Source organism: Taudactylus pleione, unplaced genomic scaffold (assembly GCF_031769625.1).
Source record: "Taudactylus pleione unplaced genomic scaffold, aTauple2 ptg000112l, whole genome shotgun sequence".
In the NCBI taxonomy this organism is placed as follows: Eukaryota; Metazoa; Chordata; class Amphibia; order Anura; family Myobatrachidae; genus Taudactylus; species Taudactylus pleione.
The window spans coordinates 867,203-889,510 of NW_028284514.1; the positions used below are offsets into that span (position 1 = coordinate 867,203).

The 22,308-nt window shown below is 44.7% G+C and overlaps 1 protein-coding gene across 2 annotated transcripts in view; it reads right to left on the reverse strand.

Moving 5' to 3' along the window:
* Window positions 1–22,308, reverse strand: part of LOC148525139 (integrin alpha-M-like) — a 225,266-nt gene that overhangs the window by 64,273 nt on the left and 138,685 nt on the right. For both annotated transcript variants that reach the window (XM_088471181.1, XM_088471182.1), the window contains exons 10-17: window positions 20,645–20,718; window positions 17,483–17,615; window positions 16,226–16,365; window positions 14,023–14,160; window positions 12,170–12,397; window positions 10,012–10,142; window positions 8,737–8,891; window positions 1,070–1,233 (exon numbers count right to left, since the gene is read on the reverse strand). In XM_088471181.1, coding sequence (XP_088327307.1) covers window positions 1,070–1,233; window positions 8,737–8,891; window positions 10,012–10,142; window positions 12,170–12,397; window positions 14,023–14,160; window positions 16,226–16,365; window positions 17,483–17,615; window positions 20,645–20,718 — 1,163 coding nt within the window. The remainder of the gene's footprint in view (window positions 1–1,069; window positions 1,234–8,736; window positions 8,892–10,011; window positions 10,143–12,169; window positions 12,398–14,022; window positions 14,161–16,225; window positions 16,366–17,482; window positions 17,616–20,644; window positions 20,719–22,308) is intronic.

Consider the following 22,308-nt stretch of genomic DNA (forward strand, 5'->3'; position numbering starts at 1 on the left):
GTAGCCTAACCCTCCCCTCCCGTAGCCTAACCCTCCCCTCCCGTAGCCTAACCCTTCCCTCCCGCAGCCTAACCCTTCCCTCCCGCAGCCTAACCCTCCCCTCCTGTAGCTTAACCCTCCCCTCCAGCAGCCTAACCTAAATGTCGACTTTATGAGATCATTAACATTTAAAAATTTTGCCATACTTGTAGACATTGTGGTGCTGACCTACTGTAATGATCAAGGCCTCATTCAGCGAGGAACGCAAGTGAGAGAACGCACGCACTCGGCTGATGGTTTTGCACTGCGCATGCATTGCACTGCCTGTGCTCGAACTAGCCAATGAGATCAGGGTAGGGTACGCAGACTACACGCACCGTGTGCGCAGACCCCTCCGATATTGATTGACAGGAAGTGCCGCTTGTGGGTGGTGACGGGGGTGGTGGTTGTGTGAACGCAGGCGTGCCTGTGCATTGGGACGCCGTTATAGGGGGGTGCATAATGAAGGCAGTGCGGCGGCATACGCAGCTACTTGTCTCAAAAGCAGACCGCATCCTGCGTGAGGACGAGTCAACCCGTACTATGCAAATGTATCACATCCACTTCCATGTTACCGATGTTTCCGCTATCTTGCGGACTAGTCAGGCTGTGAGTAAAGGGGGTGGTCGGCTTAGTATGGGGCTGGGTGCCTGCATGTAGTGCTGTCGTTGCCGTGTGTATGCATTGATTAGCATATTCTCGCAGCGGCCGGGTGCGTGCGTTCTCTCACTTGTGTTCCTTGCTGAATCAGGCCTTAAATCCCAGGAAATAACCTTTTCCTACGTCCAGTGTTAGTCTTATAAGGCAATGTTCCCAACCCCAGTACTCAGGGGCCCCTAGCAGGGCATGTTTTACAGATCTCCTTAGAAAAACAAGTGAGATAATTAGCACCACATGTAGATCTTTTAAAATGTGTCAGCCAGTAATAAGTACACATGTGCACCTTGAAGGAGATATGGAAAACATGCACTGTTAGGGGTCCATGAGGACTGGAGTTGGGAAACACCGTTATATGGTATAATATCCAGGCTGCAATGTAATCCATACTCACCGGGAGGCGAATCCTGTGTTCGGTACAGCGCTGGTTCTCTGTCAGCTGCACAGATGTGGTCACAGTACGGGGGTTAGATATTGGGGTACCTGAGAAGAGAGCGCGAGTCACAGTGCGCCCCGCATCCAGCAGGAGGGTGTACTGTACTTGGGCGGAGGTTCCAGCTATAATTCAAGGAGACAGTCAGTGACGAGAGGGTAAATATGACATTTCACTGTAGCCAGCTATGATACAATCACACACACATTACTGTACATACACTGCACACATATCAGCTTAGTGCTCAGTACATGACAGATAGAGAAGCCCCACCTCTGATTATACACCCTGAGATTGTTACACACACACACATTACATACACTGCACACCTCTGATTATACACCCTGAGATTGTTACACACACACATTACATACACTGCACACATATCAGCTTAGTGCTCAGTACATGACAGATAGAGAAGCCCCACCTCTGATTATACACACTGACATTGTTACACACACACATTACATACACTGCACACATATCAGCTTAGTGCTCAGTACATGACAGATAGAGAAGCCCCACCTCTGATTATAGACCCTGAGATTGTTACACACATACACACATTACATACACTGCACACATATCAGCTTAGTGCTCAGTACATGACAGATAGAGAAGCCCCACCTCTGATTATACACCCTGAGATTGTTACACACACACACACATTACATACACTGCACACCTCTGATTATACACACTGAGATTGTTACACACACACACACACACACACTACATACACTGCACACATATCAGCTTAGTGCTCAGTCCATGACAGATAGAGAAGCCCCACCTCTGATTATACACCCTGAGATTGTTACACACACACATTACATACACTGCTCACATATCAGCTTAGTGCTCAGTACATGACAGATAGAGAAGCCCCACCTCTGATTATACACCCTGAGATTGTTACACACACACATTACATACACTGCACACATATCAGCTTAGTGCTCAGTACATGACAGATAGAGAAGCCCCACCTCTGATTATACACCCTGAGATTGTTACACACACACACACACACACACACACACACACACACACACACACACACACACATACACACACACACACACACACACACATTACATACACTGCACACATATCAGCTTAGTGCTCAGTCCATGACAGATAGAGAAGCCCCACCTCTGATTATACACCCTGAGATTGTTACACACACACACACATTACATACACTGCACACCTCTGATTATACACACTGAGATTGTTACACACACACACACACACACTACATACACTGCACACATATCAGCTTAGTGCTCAGTCCATGACAGATAGAGAAGCCCCACCTCTGATTATACACCCTGAGATTGTTACACACACACATTACATACACTGCTCACATATCAGCTTAGTGCTCAGTACATGACAGATAGAGAAGCCCCACCTCTGATTATACACCCTGAGATTGTTACACACACACACATTACATACACTGCACACATATCAGCTTAGTGCTCAGTACATGACAGATAGAGAAGCCCCACCTCTGATTATACACCCTGAGATTGTTACACACACACACACACACACACACACACACACACACACACACACAATACATACACTGCACACATATCAGCTTAGTGCTCAGTACATGACAGATAGAGAAGCCCCACCTCTGATTATACACCCTGAGATTGTTACACACACACACACACACACACACACACACACATTACATACACTGCACACCTCTGATTATACACCCTGAGATTGTTACACACACACATTACATACACTGCACACACATCAGCTTAGTGCTCAGTACATGACAGATAGAGAAGCCCCATCTCTGATTATACACCCTGAGATTGTTACACACACACACATTACATACACTGCACACATATCAGCTTAGTGCTCAGTACATGACAGATAGAGAAGCCCCACCTCTGATTATATACCCTGAGATTGTTACACACACACATTACATACACTGCACACATATCAGCTTAGTGCTCAGTACATGACAGATATAGAAGCCCCACCTCTGATTATACACCCTGAGATTGTTACACACACACACACACACACACACACTGCACACATATCAGCTTAGTGCTCAGTACATGACAGATAGAGAAGCCCCACCTCTGATTATACACCCTGAGATTGTTACACACACACACACACACACACACACTACATACACTGCACACATATCAGCTTAGTGCTAAGTACATGACAGATAGAGAAGCCCCACCTCTGATTATACACCCTGAGATTGTTACACACACACATTACATACACTGCACACATATCAGCTTAGTGCTCAGTACATGACACATAGAGAAGCCCCACCTCTGATTATAGACCCTGCCCTCACAGCCTGTGGGTGCCGTCTTCACCCGTGGGTCGCAGTGTCCCGTGGGTGGAGAAATGTGCGGTGACCCGGTCACCGCTGGAGAATAGACGCCGGGTGCATGCGCTCGGCATCTATTTTCCCTGTCTGCAGCACTTGGGGGCTGCCCGGCGGGTCCGTAAATGCCGGGCACGTTCCCAAGAGTGACGAAAAGGGGACACATCTTATAGACACGCCTTCTTTTCAATGGCCACACCCCCTTTTCGGGCGCGCGCACACAAATGTGCCCTCTCTGGCTCCGGCCCCTGCCTGCCGCTGGAGCTAGAGTGAACACTAAATGCCCAATAGGAACGTAAGTTGCATATACACATTAATGTTTATTCTGCTCTCACAACCAGAGTTCTTTTATTTTACAAATAAAAAGAAGTGAAACAATTAATAGAACTATTTGTTTCCTTATTAGTTATCACAAACTTCTGAATTAGCCTCTTAAAGAGTTGAGTATAAAATACAGGCTTGTTTCTAAAATGAATCAAACATTTCCTGCTCCTTCTAAGTACAGTAGCTGACCTTGAGGAATATTGTTTTTCAAAGTCTTCAAATGATTGATATAATCACTGAAATAGCTGTTATAGAAACACTACTTAAATAAAAACATTGTAACAATCTTCTCACCACTGACCAAGAGTGTGATATGTAGTCATTTGTGATTGGTTCGATGCTTGCAAATATAAAGTGATTGTCACATATATGATTAAAAAGAGAGGGAAGGAAAACCCCACTTTCAAAATTAAAAATAGATCATCAATATATCTTCCATTGAGCACTATATTTGCTCCCAATAGACTGATCCAAATATGTTTTCAGATCATACAAAACCATTTATAAAATGGCAAAACTTGGAGTGAATCAGGTGCCCATGGCAGTACCAAGTATCTGCAGATATCATTCCACTTGTTTAAATAGCTATATATTTAATTTTCTATTTATACTGCCATCATTATATAGTTATGAGCTAATCTACATCTAATGTCACCCCACAATTATCATTGTTTCATTTTCATCTAATCCACCATCTGGCATCTATTATCTTTGGTGTAATAGGAAGGATAATGCCCACTGAGAAGAACTCCAGTAACTCTATTAGCTTAAAGGCAATGACAGCTTGCACATGATCAATGTGGTTTCTGCACTGGCCTACAGTACAATGGCCACAATCTTGTGTTGGCTGACTGTAAGGAGCATCTGGAAGGAATGACTTGGCTATACCAGGTTCCAGAAGGCATGAAAGTGGAGCTTGCATTGAATGCAATGGAAGGAGACACCTGATGACTTTGTTCAGTCTTGCAGGTGTTATGAGCCACCAGCGCGTCTCATCATTTCAGTGAGTTCCGGCTGTTGCTGGGCAACCAGGATGCCATGTCACACTGCCGCATGGGCCACCGGTTGCTGAGTGGCTGAGATGCTGGGTGGCCATGGGGCACTCTGGGTCTGAAATAACTTGACAGCCAGGGCCTGGCTGTAAGTGCCTTTGTGCTGCTGCTATTGATTATCATTAGAGGGGCTGGTTCTCCCCTCAGCTGGCGATTGGTTCATACTCTTGTTATTACCCAGGCAGTGCTGCACTTCCATGGTGATGATAGCTTATACCTCAGTGCTGCTGCCTGGTCCCTTCAATGTGTATCATTTCTGGTCTCCTGCTCTGCATATGCCCAGATGTGTCTATTTTCAGTTTACTATGATCTTGTGGAACTTTAGTTATTGTTTCTACCAGCTGCAAGTACTACCAAACCTACACAGTGAATGCAATCTCTGCAAGTTACATGTACCTATGCTCACACAGTGCACTTAATCCTGGCTGTTATGTTTCTGCAAATACAAATATCTGCCTTGCACAAGTGTATATATATTCATGCTGTTTATCTCTGCAAGCAGTGAATACTTTTCTGCAAATTACCAACTTTGAGTTATAGTACCTCTGCCATTCAATTTATATATTGTGTTGGATTATGTGCTGCTGCAAGCCATTCAATATATATACTGTATTGGATTCTGTGTTGCTGACCCTTTAATGTATCTGTATCTACTCCAGCCAAAATCCTGCGGTCACCCTTGTATTGTATCAACCCCTACTGCCTGAGCTTAAGACCTGGTGCCTGCCTAAGTACCGGTAAGTATATTCAACTCTATGGGAACAACAGGTTGTTGTTATAGGCAGAACATCTCAGTAGGAGGCTCTAGGGATCTTATACATATGCAGGTGTGTGTCATAACAGTAGGTGAGAGGGATAAGCTGAAGATATTCACAGTGTTGTGGGGTGGCTATGGGGATACCTCCTCTGTCACTGTATTACATTGGATTATTTTTCCTAAGTACAGAGAGAGGATGTAACCTTCCCACAATACACTAATGATGTACAAGAAATGATGCTGGAATTGCAGAGGAGAGAATGTCATAGTATGGGTGCCATGCCTAAACTGGACAAACTCCTGTAGGACCAGTTTGCCATGGGCCTGTAGAGCCATGTTGATGCCATGACTAGAGATTTATCTTCCCAGTCTTTGCCAAGTCTGCAGGTCACAGCTCTTTTTCTGTCCCTGGAGGTGATGGTGTGGGAGTGGAACAATAGTAAAGTACTGTACAGAAGTGAAGTACAGAAGCATAGCGAGAAAATTTGAGGTCAGGGTCACAAGCTAGTAGCAGAATGGTGAGACATCTGGGGTCTGGGGCACAGACAGAGATTCACCATTAGGAGAAAGCTGGGTCTGGTACATGGAAGGAAAATCACAACCAGATCTGTAGCAGGTAAAGCATCTTGATACTGTGCAGTGATAGGAGTCAGCATTAATGAGGCTGTAGGTGTGAATTTGGTGCCAATAAGTGAGAAGGAAGCAAGGCAGCTTGCTGTGCCAGAGATGTGCTGTAAGATGGTATTAGTGCTGACTTGTGACAAAGTCAGAAGATGTCGTGATGAGGAGAGGCAAGCTGAGGACCAGAGACAGGAGAGGGTATGCAGTGTTAGAAGGTAACAGAGCTATATGATGACCCCCACGGTAGCGAGTGTCAACTAAGATAAGTGCCTATGGGCTCTCTCCAATTATCTTCAATCCTCTTCCTAAACCAACAGGGATTTGGGCTTGTGTACTTGTGGGTGCCAAGCCCATTCTGCTCCATAACTTTGGCATTAGGTAATTTAGGAGTCATTTGACTTCAGGAAAACAATGTAGGGAAATCTCAGGTTCTCATTGAGAACGAACTAGAAAAGTCCCAACTAACTAAAGCCATTAGGAGTGTTACTGCCCTGCTCTCCTTGTCATTGCTGTGTTGTCATTTGTGATCACCTCACCCATGCACCATTATGTAGTTACATCCACTCAACCCAGGGAAAAGATGCTCCCCATGATTAGTTTCCAGGCCTGTGTGACCGCTGTTTGAGAGGGGCTGTATTGACCACTTCCATTCTCCGCCCTGCCTGTTACAGAGTCTGTTGCACCTAAACGTGAGGGAAGTCCCCACATGGGACCCCCTGAGGTAAGTGACCAACTGGTGTTTCTCTGAGCTTACATGTTATCTCCACAGCACTCTCCCAATCTAACTCTCTCACATCTCCCGTCTATTAAATACCACATAGATCCTTCCATTATTCCTTTATTAAACATATCTTCTACCCTTCTCGGCCCGAGTCCATACTATTGATTAGCCATTATTCTTCTAGCAAAAACCAGGGAAAGGGAATGGGGGAGGTTACTCAAGATAAAAAACCACAGTATAGTATCGGCCCTAATGCTGCTGCTAGTCACATGCCACAGGGGTAGTGGTGAGTAGTGAGAAGCACGGAATCGTACACTCTGGTATGAAGGAAGTGAAGTTATGGCTTCACTGTGACCTGTACAGGGTGAGTTATGCTCTGTTTGCCCATGGGGGTAGTGCAGGGCCAATCACCTACACATGTGAATGGGTTAACACGTACGCCTGAAAGTAAGAATAGAGCGGTACCTGTATACCCAAGTGAGAGTCGGCAAGTGGTAGGCTGAATCTGCCTAATCGGGAGTCTTCAATGTGTTGTGCTGTGTAATCCCGCCTGTACACAGCGGGAATGCACCGATCCAAGACACGCGTTTCACGAGCTGCTTCCTGACTGAGGAATTCTTACTTTCTTACTCACATGTGTAGGTGATTGGCCCTGCACTACCCCCATGGGCAAACAGAGCATAACTCACCCTGTACAGGTCACAGTGAAGCCATAACTTCACTTCCTTCATACCAGAGTGTACGATTCCGTGCTTCTCACTACTCACCACTACCCCTGTGGCATGTGACTAGCAGCAGCATTAGGGCCGATACTATACTGTGGTTTTTTATCTTGAGTCACGTTAATTATCTACTTAATGATTGTTTTTTCTTATGGGCACTCTCATTATAGCCTGATCTGGATAGGTTCCTGCACTATCTTCACACCAGGTTCCTTTTTCACATCAGGCCTAACAGCAGATGCCCAATACACTTATTCACACCCTTGGGTGAGCCTGACAGCACGCTCACATGCCATTCACTGTGATTCATAATGACAAGCAGCAGCTGCTGTCTTGACACCATTTATAGGGAGTAATCTTATCTATATCCTCCTTATACCTCTCATATATCTATTTGCAGCGGTATCTGCAAGCACTATATATATATATACGGCAAGTGGTGTATGTACAGGCATATAATTTGTTTGTTTTTTCATCTATACACGTCTAATATGTCTGACAGACTTACTAATTTTAGTCTGTCCACTTTGTAAATATGTACATTGGGAGTTCTCTACAGATATCTGTGTGATATACATCTCTCTAATTTTGAGATCTACTATAAAAACTGTTTGTTGATGCTGTAACAGGTTATATAACCCATATAACCTACTCTATTTGTAAATTACTACACCATAATTATTATCTAATTCAGTCATTGGACTGACTTTTAGGTGGGTTAATTTAGAGATTTTATTACAGGATTATACCAGCAATCCTTTTTCTCCTGATATCACCCCGCTGATGAATATTTCACTTTGCTTTCTATATATAAACGTTAATCTTCATGTTCCGTTTTGTCTCGTCCCTGAATGTCTTTGTAATACTTTAATTGAGGATCTGTACTGTAATATGGCAGATATTTTAATGCAAATCTATTAAATGCTATTTATTAATTACTAATCTACTACAATTTAAGAGTGACCCCCAACCAGAGAGTTCTTTCTCTCTCCCTGTTTCTTCCTTTATTCTTCTACTCTATACCCATCTCCTCGCTTACCTTTAGCATTGGTGCTCCTCAGTTTTCTGGAGAAACACACAGTAATAGTTGTTGCTGGGTCTTTTCTGTCTGACACAGAACAGTCATAGGTGGAAAGCAGAATTTCACGGGGATTAGATCTCATAGATACTGAGACAGCCAGGACCGGGCGAGAGCTGAGGGAAAGGCAACGTGTCAGAGTGAGCATCGGGGAAATTTGGCATCATACAGAGAAAGAGCTACATAACATAAGCAGAAGACAAAGTACACGTATAGGATCTCTAGTGACGTCACACAATGTGTCATTATAGGACTATGAGTGATGTCACATAATGAGTCATTATAGGACTATGAGTGATGTCACATAATGAGTCATAAAACCATGAGTGATGTCACACAGTGCATCATTATAGGACCATGAGTGATGTCACACAGTGCGTCATAATAGGACCATGAGTGATGTCACACAATGTGTCATTATAGGACCATGAGTGATGTCACACAGTGCGTCATAATAGGACCATGAGTGATGTCACACAATGAGTCATTAATGGACCCTGAGTGATGTCACACAATGACTCATAGGACCATGAGTGATGTCACACAGTGCATCATTATAGGACCCTGAGTGATGTCACACAATGTGTCATTATAGGACCCTGAGTGATGTCACACAATGTGTCATTATAGGACCCTGAGTGATGTCACACAATGTGTCATTATAGGACTATGAGTGATGTCACACAATGAGTCATAAAACCATGAGTGATGTCACACAGTGCATCATTATAGGACCATGAGTGATGTCACACAGTGCGTCATTATAGGACCATGAGTGATGTCACACAGTGCATCATTATAGGACCATGAGTGATGTCATACAATGAGTCATTATAGGACCATGAGTGATGTCACACAGTGTGTCATTATAGGACCATGAATGATGTCACACAATGAGTCACTAATTGACCATGAGTGACATCACACAATGAATTTGTAGCACCCAGAGTGACATCATACACTGAGTCAATAGTTAAAGTATATAATATAAAATATCTGCAATAAGTATATTTTATTCCAATAAAGACAGGACAGAATCAGTATGAGGGTAAGAAGTAATACAACAATACAGTATATAATAATAATAATAATAATAATAATAATAATAATAATAATACAGTAATCAGAGGAGAATATATATGGTAGATAACTAACATTAGTGCAACAGGGGATAATGGAGAGAACAAAGATCATATGGAAATTTAGGATAACACAGCAGAAGCAGCAAATTCTCACCTTAATATAAGGACATTGCCGTCACTCCCTACGGTAAGGTCTGGTAGCCCATCTCCAGTCATGTCCAGATTCCCAGCCACCGACTTTCCAAAAAACATCATGCCGCCTCTAAGCGTCCTTCCTGCAATGCGCTGGGGAAGGTGAATATAGGATGGATAGAGGAAGTCAGATCATAGTGACAGACGAGAGAGTGTGATACAGATGTTATGTAAAGTTTATAAAGAACAAGAATGAAACACTTTGCGCTTAGTACATTGTGTAGTGGGGCTTGTAGTGATAATGGTCCGGGGTCTACAAGATGTCCAGTCAGCCAGCAACAGTCCCTCCTGCAACCACCCCGGAGCACGGCTTCTCCTAATATACTGCTTGGTTTGGAATTATTTATGGCGTGTGAAAGGACACCGGGACTGTGCTTATTATATGTAGCGTGTTTGTAAGCTTTGTAATACATTGGGCATTGTGAGCTAACAATTGTTCATTTCTGCCAAAGTACAATAGGAATGTAGGTAAAATGTGACCACTGAAGAGTACAGGACAAAACCCCATGTCCACTTGTCAGAGCTGGTAAAAAAAGAAGTAATTTTAAGCAGTGGAAATACCCATATGCACCTTCCACAAGAACGCGCCCTCTACACCCTGTCATCTCAACTCAATCTCACCCGCTCGTTGCTCTGCAATGAAACGCATCAGCTATAAGCTCTGCAATGAAACACATCAGCTATAAGCTCTGCAATGAACACCCATTTTCCTTCCTTAATGATTGCTCTGAAGGCCTTTGCGTTATGGTACAAATCTTGTCGCACTTGCACTTAATGAGAAACTTTGAGTATAAATGAGATGCACATTATACATGTTACAGAAGTTTTGTTCTAGTTGCGAGTTTGCTGCCTGCATTATTTCAGCTCTTAATGATCGATATTCGCAGCTTTTATGTATGTAAATTATTCAGGAACTGCACATATTTGAGATAAAATTGTGATTGTGGAGGAAGTCACTCCACTGAGGGAGAAGGAGACACTGGTAGCTCTTTCTTATAAACTAACTTGTTTCCTTTGTGTGAAACCTTTACTACAGTATTTAGATAGAGCGGTAAAGCTAGATGAAGATGATTCTGATGGTTGTTCACATGGCTGAGGTCCAGCTAGATGGAGAAAAGTCTGACAGATATTCTTATGGCTGAGGTCCAGCTAGATGGAGAAAAGTCTGACAGATATTCTTATGGCTGAGGTCCAGCTAGATGGAGATGAGGTTGACAGATATTCTCATGGCTGAGGACCAGCTAGATGGAGATGAAGTTGACAGATATTCTCATGGCTGAGGTCCAGCTAGATGGAGACAAGTCTGCTAGTGGTTCTCATGGCTGAGGTCCATCTAGATGGAGATGAAGTTGACAGATATTCTCATGGCTGAGGTCCAGCTAGATGGAGACAAGTCTGCTAGTGGTTCTCATGGCTGAGATCCATCTAGATGCAGATGAGTCTAAAAGATATTATCATGGCTGAGATCCAGCTAGATGGAGATGAGTCCAAATGATTCGATCGATGTTCTCATGGCTGAGATAGAGCTAGATAAAGACAAGCCTGACATATATTCTTATGGCTGAGGTCCAGCTAGGACGGGATGCATTTAAGCAATTTTGCTGTAAAATCTAAAACAAAATTGTAGTTTTCTGAGGTTTTACTCCCCATCGGGGTAAAGTGTCATGCGCTTGTGAAAACTGGCTGCGGTACATGCACAAGACACAGAAGTGATAGACTGCCAGCAATGTTGCCTTGGAAGGGCACATTGCTGGACCTCACGGGATGAGCAATTAATGTTGAATGCCAGTGGCATATTTGTTAGTATCGCTGTGATACTCAACATAACCTGCTGCTGGTGTTAAGGTACATTGTTAAATGGGGCTCTAGATTCTGAATTTATCAACAATTCTGAATTTATCAACAATTTTATATAGCGAACTACAAAAATATAATAAATTATATGATGAGTTGAGCTGTTCTGACAGTTTTGGTATTAATGAAAGTTTTATTTTGTTTGTGCAGGAATTTTGTGAAATGTATAAATCTTGCACAGTTTACATTTTTTACTTTTGGTTTTGAATTTTATTTCAGATGTCTATTAGGACATTAACTGGTGAATGTACCATCAGTGCAGTCACCTGTATATATAAAGTCCTGAAGCCCCCAGCCTGGCCCGTGAAGATGTACAGAGCCCCCCGGTTGTTGTCCTCACAGGGGGCACCGATGGCCAGGTCAGTAAGATTATCTCCAGTCAGGTCTGGTAGAAGAGAGATAGCAGAACCAAAATGACCCTCAGACTGGCTGCTGTCTCCCTGCAGGGTCCGGGGACAAGAGATGGTGACGTGGGTCTTACCGGGATCCGTGACCTGGGAGCAAAGACACTGTGAGATGAGATTCATATTCTGCTAATTACACTCAAGTCAGTAGAAGTGTACATAACATGTGGACAAGAACCTAAGTTTTAAAATGTAATTGGCAATTGCAGATAAACAAGATAAGAGTCTTCATTATAAAATGAGTCTCTATTAATTATTCTCCTTTTAGTAAAACTTAGGATAAATATCAAAACATGAGGTAAATCAATGGGATAAAAAATAAAGAACAAGACTAAATTCAGTTGGAGAACCCCATTAATAATACATAATACACATTAAAAAAACATAAATCAATCACAACACATTTGTTCAGTTTACTATTTTGTATTTGTAAATTGTTTTGTCATCCCCACTTTTCCTACAAAAACTCCCCAGCCTCACCACCCTCTCCAGCCTCACCACCCACTCCAGGCTCAGTACCCTCTCCAGCCACACCATCCTCTCCAGCTTCAGCACCCTTTCCAGCATCACCACTCTCTACAGCATTACCACCTTCTCCAGCATCAACACCCCCTCAAGTTTCAGCACTAGTTCCAACCAACCGACACTCTCCAGTCTCAGCACCCCCTCCAGCATCAATACCATCTCCAGTCTCAGCAGTCAGTCCAGCCAACCAACACTCTCCAGCCTCAGCACCCCCTCCAGGCTCAGCACCCCCTCCAGCCTCAATACTATCTCAAGTCTCAGCAGTCACTCCAGCCAACCAACACTCTTCAGTCTCAGCACCCCCTCCAGCCTCAATACCATCTCCAGTCTCAGCAGTCACTCCAGCCAACTGACACTCTCCAGTCTCAGCACCCCCTCCAGCCTCAATACCATCTAGAGTCTCAGCAGTCACTCCAGCCAACTGACACTCTCCAGTCTCAGCACCCCCTCCAGCCTCAATACCATTTCCAGTCTCAACTCTCACTCCAGCAAACTGACATTCTCCAGGCTCAGCACCCCCTCTAGCATCACCACCCTCTCCTGTCTCAGAATTCACTCCAGCCAACCAACACTCTCCAGCCTCAGCACCCCCTCCAGCCTCAGCACCCACTCCAGCATCACCACCCTCTCCAGCCAACCAACACTCTCCAGCCTCAGCACCCCCTCCAGCCTCAGCACCCACTCCAGCATCACCACCCTCTCCAGCCAACCAACACTCTCCAGTCTCAGCTCCCCCTTCAACCTCAGAACCAGCTCCAGCCTCAACACCCACCCATGCTCTCTCACCCTCTCTAGCCTCAACACCCACTCAAGCAAACTGACATTCTCCATGCTCAGCACCCCCTCTTGCCTCAGCACCCACTAAAGCCTGAGCACCTTCTCCAGCAAAATCACCCTCCCCAGCCTTTCCACCTAATTCAGGATCTTCTCCAGGAGCACAGGTGTTTTAATCACTGGTTAGACTAATTTGATATGCTTCCTGTGTAGCAAGGAGAATATTCAGAAAACATGCACTGTTGGAGGTCCCAGAACAGGTGGTAGAACCGATGTACTGTGACTTATCTCTATACCCTGATTTTATGGTAGCAGATGCTATATACATTATCTCTGATCTATATACTCTTCTCATCATCTGATCTCACTGTCCCCAGTAACAAACACTGTATTAAATTTATGTATGGAGGACTCACCTTGTCAGGAATGGGACACAGGTACACACGGCCACCTGGGGTGTTTGGAGAGTAATATGTTGGGGCCCCAACCACAAGGAGAAACTTGTTAGAATTCACACGGACCACGCTCAGCACAGAACCAAAGTACGACCCAATCTGGAAGGACAAAGTGCATCATAAAAGTAAGAGAATTACTTACTCCGTGGAAACGCTCTTGGTTTGTGCACTGGGTGGGATTGGGGCTCTTGTGAAGCCCTACAACACCTGCAAGATGGAGGATGGGGGATACAGTGGACTGGTTGTAGGACTCACACTATAACTCATTTGTGGTCTAGGGAAATAGACTCAGCATGTTACAGGGGGCAATGCTCGCTGGACGCACAGCTATTAGGTATTATATGGGTTCTGGAGCTGTTGAGGAGACATTTCCAGGTCATGCTTGCCGCCAACAGAATAGTGCTTGGGAAATGGTCCATTGTGGATTTTTCAAGGCTTTATCGGACACTGGGGTTTGTCCTAAATGTAATACACCGGACACTTCATTTATGTACTGCGTGTGGGAGCGCACCCTCATATCTCATTTTGGGTGAATAGTTAACCACTTTTCCTAGACCTACAGCATCTTATCCATTTAAAGCTCATTGGCCAAGTTTGGGGATGGTTCCTGTAAGCATTAAGCTGTTTAGAGAGTAAAAATACTTTTAATGAAAGTTTCAGTGGTGGCTTCAGAGAGGGATCTTCCTACCTTGTCTTTGTTTCTGGCTAAGTTATTTTACACTTACCGTATGGATTGGCTGGAGTCTACTCTGAATCCCACTTCCACGTTGGGAAGGTTATATCACTTCGCTGCCCTTAGATCTCATTATACAGATTGACAGATGCTTTGGTGCCTCTCAGGAGTATGAGACTAGACAGCTGATGGTGGATCCTCCCATTACACTAGTAGCCACTGATAATTAATGGATGCCTAGATTTATTATATTCTCGTATGGTCAGACTCCGGGGAATGCAGACCAGGCCAGGTATAAGAAATAAGGATGGGATTTCTCATTTACTATTTTCTTTTATACAACTTAACACTTTTTGTAATCTCCTCAGAGGACAGTCCAACGTTCTTTCAAATATGATTACGTGCTGGATGGTCTCCTGAACCGCCTTCTCCATATGACATGTATGCTCTGATCTTCCGGTCATCCAATTTACACTTTTAACATTATGTATATGATTTTACTTTATTCTATTATTTATTGGAGAAAAGGCAGAATATACAGTAGTGTGATGGAGAGTGACATTGTGTTTGTGGAGGAGAACCGCATTACAGTATGTTACTACCTACTAGAGGGCACTTACTTGTATAATGCTGTCATTATCAGCGCCAGCCTGACGTGTGATAATACCACTATGAGTAAAAGTTGTGCAAGGTTTTATAATTGTTGTGATCTAGAGGGTAATCAGGTAGACAATTGTGAGGAACTTCCAGTAACGATCGGGCAGAAAGTCCCGCAACAGTCTTGAGGACTGGAATACTTGGCGAGAGACGGCTTTAGAGCTGAGTAGCAGCCTTGAGGGCTGGTATGCTTGGCAAGATGACACTGGGATGCACTAAATGAAGCCGGGATGACACTAGCAGTGGTACGCAAGATTGCGTATCCTGGACATTGAGGTGCGCCTAGTGCCGCATGGATGACACAAGCAGCAGGACATGAGATGATGCACTCTGGACCCAGAAGTGCGATCCGTGCCGCCTGGGTGACCCAAACGGCAAGAAGCTGGTATGCGGACCGTGCTGCCTGGGTGAAACAAACGGCAGGTAGCTGGTATGCAGAATGTGCCGCCTAGATGACACAAATGGCAGGAAGCTAAGGCAAACAGGACTACTGGAGCTTGACTGGAATACTCGGGAGACTGACCACATCCGGAAACACGTGAACGCTATTGCCAGCATGGAGTGAAGGGCTGGCTGAAATTTAACAAATAGAGGGCCCAATCAGAGCAAGCCTTCCTAATAATAGACTAGTGTGCACCTGGGTTGTGCACAGACAGGACAATCAATTAGTGTGCAGCTGATACTGCACACAGACAGGCAGTAATTAGTGCAGTGTCTCAGTAGCAACTAAGACTGGAAACTGCAAACAATATGATTTGCTAACTGCAGATCCTAACAATAATATTTATAAGAAAACTGTGCAATTTTCTCCATTGTAAGATAGCTCCAACTCACCTGGTCGCCCTGAGCCGTGGCCTTCTGGTACCATTGTGAGGACCTCATGTCCATTCTGAAGATCAGGACCTTCCCAGTATGTTGGTATCTTGGGGCACCGAGGGCTATCAGGTCACTTTTCACTTGCTGCACAGAGTAACCTGGAGATGTTCGACACACATGCAGTTACACCAATGCATGACTCCAGTGTTCTCAGTTGGGTGTGGGGTCATTGGTGGTCCCTAACTACACTCAGCTCCTACGAGCTGGTTCTCTGGGTGTGTTATCATGATAAGATTACAGGACCACTTATGAGCCATAGAGGTAAATACTTCTAGCTGGAGATGCCCCCTCCCTCCTAACCTAGCAGAGGGCAGAAAGCAGGGGGGTGTCTACCATCAGCCATGTGGTCACCTTACAGTAAAGAGAAGGTCTATCCTAACCAGTGGAGGATCCAAAGGTGGGGCTGCAGCGCAGTCCAAAATTCAAACAGGGGAGCTACACCAACTGCCACTCCAAATGCTACTAAGCTTCTCTGGCCAGGACTATGTGGCAGTTGGTGTAGCTCCCCTATTTGAATTTTGGACTGTGCTGCAGCCCCACTGATCCCAACCAGGTTCTGTGGATATACTGTATGTCCTCACACCGAGGTAATTTGTCTCCAATCTTTGCTCAGTAACAGGCCTAGAGCACTGGCTGCCTACCTCAACATCACTGGACTCTATGGTCATGATACTGAGCTGGACAGATACTTGAAGGTAGATGTACTAAGCCTGTGTGGTCCATTCCTCATGTTAGTTATTATATTTTCGGAGCTTGATGAATTTAGGTGCCCATGCTGGTGTATGGGGACAGCGGGGCAGATCAGGGCTGATAGGTAACCAGGCGATATCCGTGATATCTCCTATATAATGAATGGACCTCTTGGAGAGAGGAACGCAGATCCTTCTTCTGGTGAATGCACAGTACAGCCCCATTTGGGAGGGTGAAGTAGTCTACTCTCAAATTTTGGTTTGGCGCCTTGAAACGCTGCTTGACGTTCCATTATACCCACGTTATCTAATATAATCCATCGTATTCCCTTGTTCCCACCTGTTTGTTTGTTTATCTGCACCTAGGTGAGCCAGGCATATCTTTCTATGGTGGGTCATGGTGGCTGATGGTCACCATCATCCACAGCTGCAGAGAGGAGACCTGTCCACCATTATTCTATTTCCCCTGGCACATCACATTAGTGTCATACTCAGTCCTGCTTTATGCCACAATATGTGCTCTCACCCAGGTAGGAGTCCCTCATGTCAATCTTGTCCCTTGTAGCATTTGTCCAGGTACCAGTCAGCTGCCCGTTCCTGTAATTATATGCCCCCCCTGACCAGTCGTATGCGCCAACTGTCCCGAGGATCATACCGTCCTGCGGAGGAGAAAACATGAACAATGTAGGGAGAGCTGCAACTATTTATGTAGAGAGATATTATAATACACAAACATCAATATGTAACCATCCAACCAGTACATGCACATACAGGCTGAGTGCCATGATCTGTGTCCTGTCATCTCTGACATATCTCACATACAGGCTGAGTGCCATGAACCATGTCCAGTCATCTGTGACATATCGCACATACATGCTGAGTGCCAGGATCTGTGTCCTGTCATCTGTGACATATCTCACATACAGGCTGAGTGCCAGGATCTGTGTCCTGTCATCTGTGACATATCTCACATACAGGCTGAGTGCCAGGATCCGTGTCCTGTCATCTGTGACATATCGCACATACAGGCTGAGTGCCATGATCCGTGTCCTGTCATCTGTGACATATCTCACATACAGGCTGAGTGCCAGGATCCGTGTCCTGTCATCTGTGACATATCGCACATACAGGCTGAGTGCCATGATCCGTGTCCTGTCATCTGTGACATATCTCACATACAGGCTGAGTGCCAGGATCCGTGTCCTGTCATCTGTGACATATCGCACATACATGCTGAGTGCCAGGATCCGTGTCCTGTCTTCTGTGACATATCTCACATACAGGCTGAGTGCCAGGATCCGTGTCCTGTCATCTGTGACATATCGCACATACAAGCTGAGTGCCATGATCTGTGTCCTGTCATCTGTGACATATCTCACATACAGGCTGAGTGCCATGATCTGTGTCCTGTCATCTGTGACATATTTCACATACAGGCTGAGTGCCAGGATCCGTGTCCTGTGATCTGTGACATATGTTACATACAGGATGAGTGCCAGGATCCGTGTCCTGTGACATATGTTACATACAGGATGAGTGCCATGATCCGTGTCCTGTCATCTGTGACATATTTAACATACAGGCTGAGTGTCAAGATCCGTTGCCTTTCATATGTGTCTGTGACATGGCAGGATGTGTGATCAGGTTACTGTGGTGTAGTATGTACATGTGCTGTACTCAGTGCCATACGCCCATTAGTGTCTGTGACATGGCAGGATGTGTGATCAGGTTACTGTGGTGTAGTATGTACATGTGCTGTACTCAGTGCCATACGCCCATTAGTGTCTGTGACATGGCAGGATGTGTGATCAGGTTACTGTGGTGTAGTATGTACATGTGCTGTACTCAGTGCCATACGCCCATTAGTGTCTGTGACATGGCAGGATGTGTGATCAGGTTACTGTGGTGTAGTATGTACATGTGCTGTACTCAGTGCCATACGCCCATTAGTGTCTGTGACATGGCAGGATGTGTGATCAGGTTACTGTGGTGTAGTATGTACATGTGCTGTACTCAGTGCCATACGCCCATTAGTGTCTGTGACATGGCAGGATGTGTGATCAGGTTACTGTGGTGTAGTATGTACATGTGCTGTACTCAGTGCCATACGCCCATTAGTGTCTGTGACATGGCAGGATGTGTGATCAGGTTACTGTGGTGTAGTATGTACATGTGCTGTACTCAGTGCCATACGCCCATTAGTGTCTGTGACATGGCAGGATGTGTGATCAGGTTACTGTGGTGTAGTATGTACATGTGCTGTACTCAGTGCCATATGCCCATTAGTGTCTGTGACATGGCAGGATGTGTGATCAGGTTACTGTGGTGTAGTATGTACATGTGCTGTACTCAGTGCCATACGCCCATTAGTGTCTGTGACATGGCAGGATGTGTGATCAGGTTACTGTGGTGTAGTATGTACATGTGCTGTACTCAGTGCCATACGCCCATTAGTGTCTGTGACATGGGAGGATGTGTGATCAGGTTACTGTGGTGTAGTATGTACATGTGCTGTACTCAGTGCCATATGCCCATTAGTGTCTGTGACATGGCAGGATGTGTGATCAGGTTACTGTGGTGTAGTATGTACATGTGCTGTACTCAGTGCCATACGCCCATTAGTGTCTGTGACATGGCAGGATGTGTGATCAGGTTACTGTGGTGTAGTATGTACACATGTGCTGTACTCAGTGCCATACGCCCATTAGTGTCTGTGACATGGCAGGATGTGTGATCAGGTTACTGTGGTGTAGTATGTACATGTGCTGTACTCAGTGCCATACGCCCATTAGTGTCTGTGACATGGCAGGATGTGTGATCAGGTTACTGTGGTGTAGTATGTACATGTGCTGTACTCAGTGCCATACGCCCATTAGTGTCTGTGACATGGCAGGATGTGTGATCAGGTTACTGTGGTGTAGTATGTACATGTGCTGTACTCAGTGCCATACGCCCATTAGTGTCTGTGACATGGCAGGATGTGTGATCAGGTTACTGTGGTGTAGTATGTACATGTGCTGTACTCAGTGCCATACGCCCATTAGTGTCTGTGACATGGCAGGATGTGTGATCAGGTTACTGTGGTGTAGTATGTACATGTGCTGTACTCAGTGCCATACGCCCATTAGTGTCTGTGACATGGCAGGATGTGTGATCAGGTTACTGTGGTGTAGTATGTACACATGTGATTTACGATCATCTCTCTGTTTTGGCAACTAGGATTCTCCCAGTGGGGCGATTTGTATCACAGGGGTCTAGTTACTAAGCAGTGTTAGGAGACAGAGTGAAAAGTGATAAGGTACCAGCCAATCAGCTCCCAACTGTCATTTTTCTAACACAGCCTGTGACATGACAGTTGGAAGCTGATTGGCTGGTACCTTATCACTTTTCACTCTGTCTCAGAACACTTTTTAGTAACTAGACCCCTGTGTAACTGATGTACAATGAAGGAAGGGATGACCTAACACCCTGACATCCTGCACACAGGGTACAGAGGACATCTGCTGTCCTACACGCAGTTCTAGAAGAGCAGAAATATGGAGTAATAGACTTCTAGTCATAGACTAATGCAGACATATAGACTAATGTAGACATATAGGGTAATGTAGACATATAGGGTAATGTAGACATATAGACTAATGTAGACATATAGACTAATGTAGACATATAGGGTAATGCAGACATATACCGGTGTTAGGGCTCCGCTGATTCCCTCCTGAGACATCTCAAACTCAAATGAACTTTCAGACTTTAACTGTGTCCCTGAGAGAGAGAGAGAGAGAGAGAGAGAGAGAGAGAGAGAGAGAGAGAGAGAAAATAATGAGTGACAAAAGTACAATCAGGGGCACCCTGGACTCTGGCGCTGGCAAGCGTGCAGCTGCTGTGTGCAACTCGGACGCTAACCTGGGTAAAAAAAAAAGGTAAAAAACGGGCAAATAATATCAGTGAGCCGCACCTTGCAATCTGCCATCTAGCGTTGTGCTTAATCTGCGACTTTATTCCAATAACAGCCAGTACACTGTGAGCGACTTTATACTAATAACAGCCAGTACACTGTGAGCCACTTTATACTAATAACAGCCGGTACACTGTGAGCCACTTTATACTAATAACAGCCGGTACACTGTGAGCGACTTTATACTAATAACAGCCGGTACACTGTGAGCCACTTTATACTAATAACAGCCGGTACACTGTGAGCCACTTTATACTAATAACAGCCGGTACACTGTGAGCCACTTTATACTAATAACAGCCGGTACACTGTGAGCCACTTTATACTAATAACAGCCGGTACACTGTGAGCGACTTTATACTAATAACAGCCAGTACACTGTGAGCGACTATATACTAATAACAGCCAGTACACTGTGAGCGACTTTATACTAATAACAGCCAGTACACTGTGAGCCACTTTATACTAATAACAGCCGGTACACTGTGAGCGACTATATACTAATAACAGCCAGTACACTGTGAGCGACTTTATACAAATAACAGCCAGTACACTGTGAGCGACTTTATACAAATAACAGCCAGTACACTGTGAGCGACTTTATACTAATAACAGCCAGTACACTGTGAGCGACTTTATACTAATAACAGCCAGTACACTGTGAGCCACTTTATACTAATAACAGCCAGTACACTGTGAGCGAGTTTATACTAATAACAGCCGGTACACTGTGAGCGAGTTTATACTAATAACAGCCGGTACACTGTGAGCGACTTTATACTAATAACAGCCAGTACACTGTGAGCGACTTTATACTAATAACAGCCGGTACACTGTGAGCCACTTTATACTAATAACAGCCGGTACACTGTGAGCCACTTTATACTAATAACAGCCGGTACACTGTGAGCCACTTTATACTAATAACAGCCGGTACACTGTGAGCCACTTTATACTAATAACAGCCAGTACACTGTGAGCGACTTTATACTAATAACAGCCGGTACACTGTGAGCCACTTTATACTAATAACAGCCGGTACACTGTGAGCGACTTTATACTAATAACAGCCAGTACACTGTGAGCGACTATATACTAATAACAGCCAGTACACTGTGAGCGACTTTATACTAATAACAGCCAGTACACTGTGAGCCACTTTATACTAATAACAGCCGGTACACTGTGAGCGACTATATACTAATAACAGCCAGTACACTGTGAGCGACTTTATACAAATAACAGCCAGTACACTGTGAGCGACTTTATACAAATAACAGCCAGTACACTGTGAGCGACTTTATACTAATAACAGCCAGTACACTGTGAGCCACTTTATACTAATAACAGCCAGTACACTGTGAGCGAGTTTATACTAATAACAGCCGGTACACTGT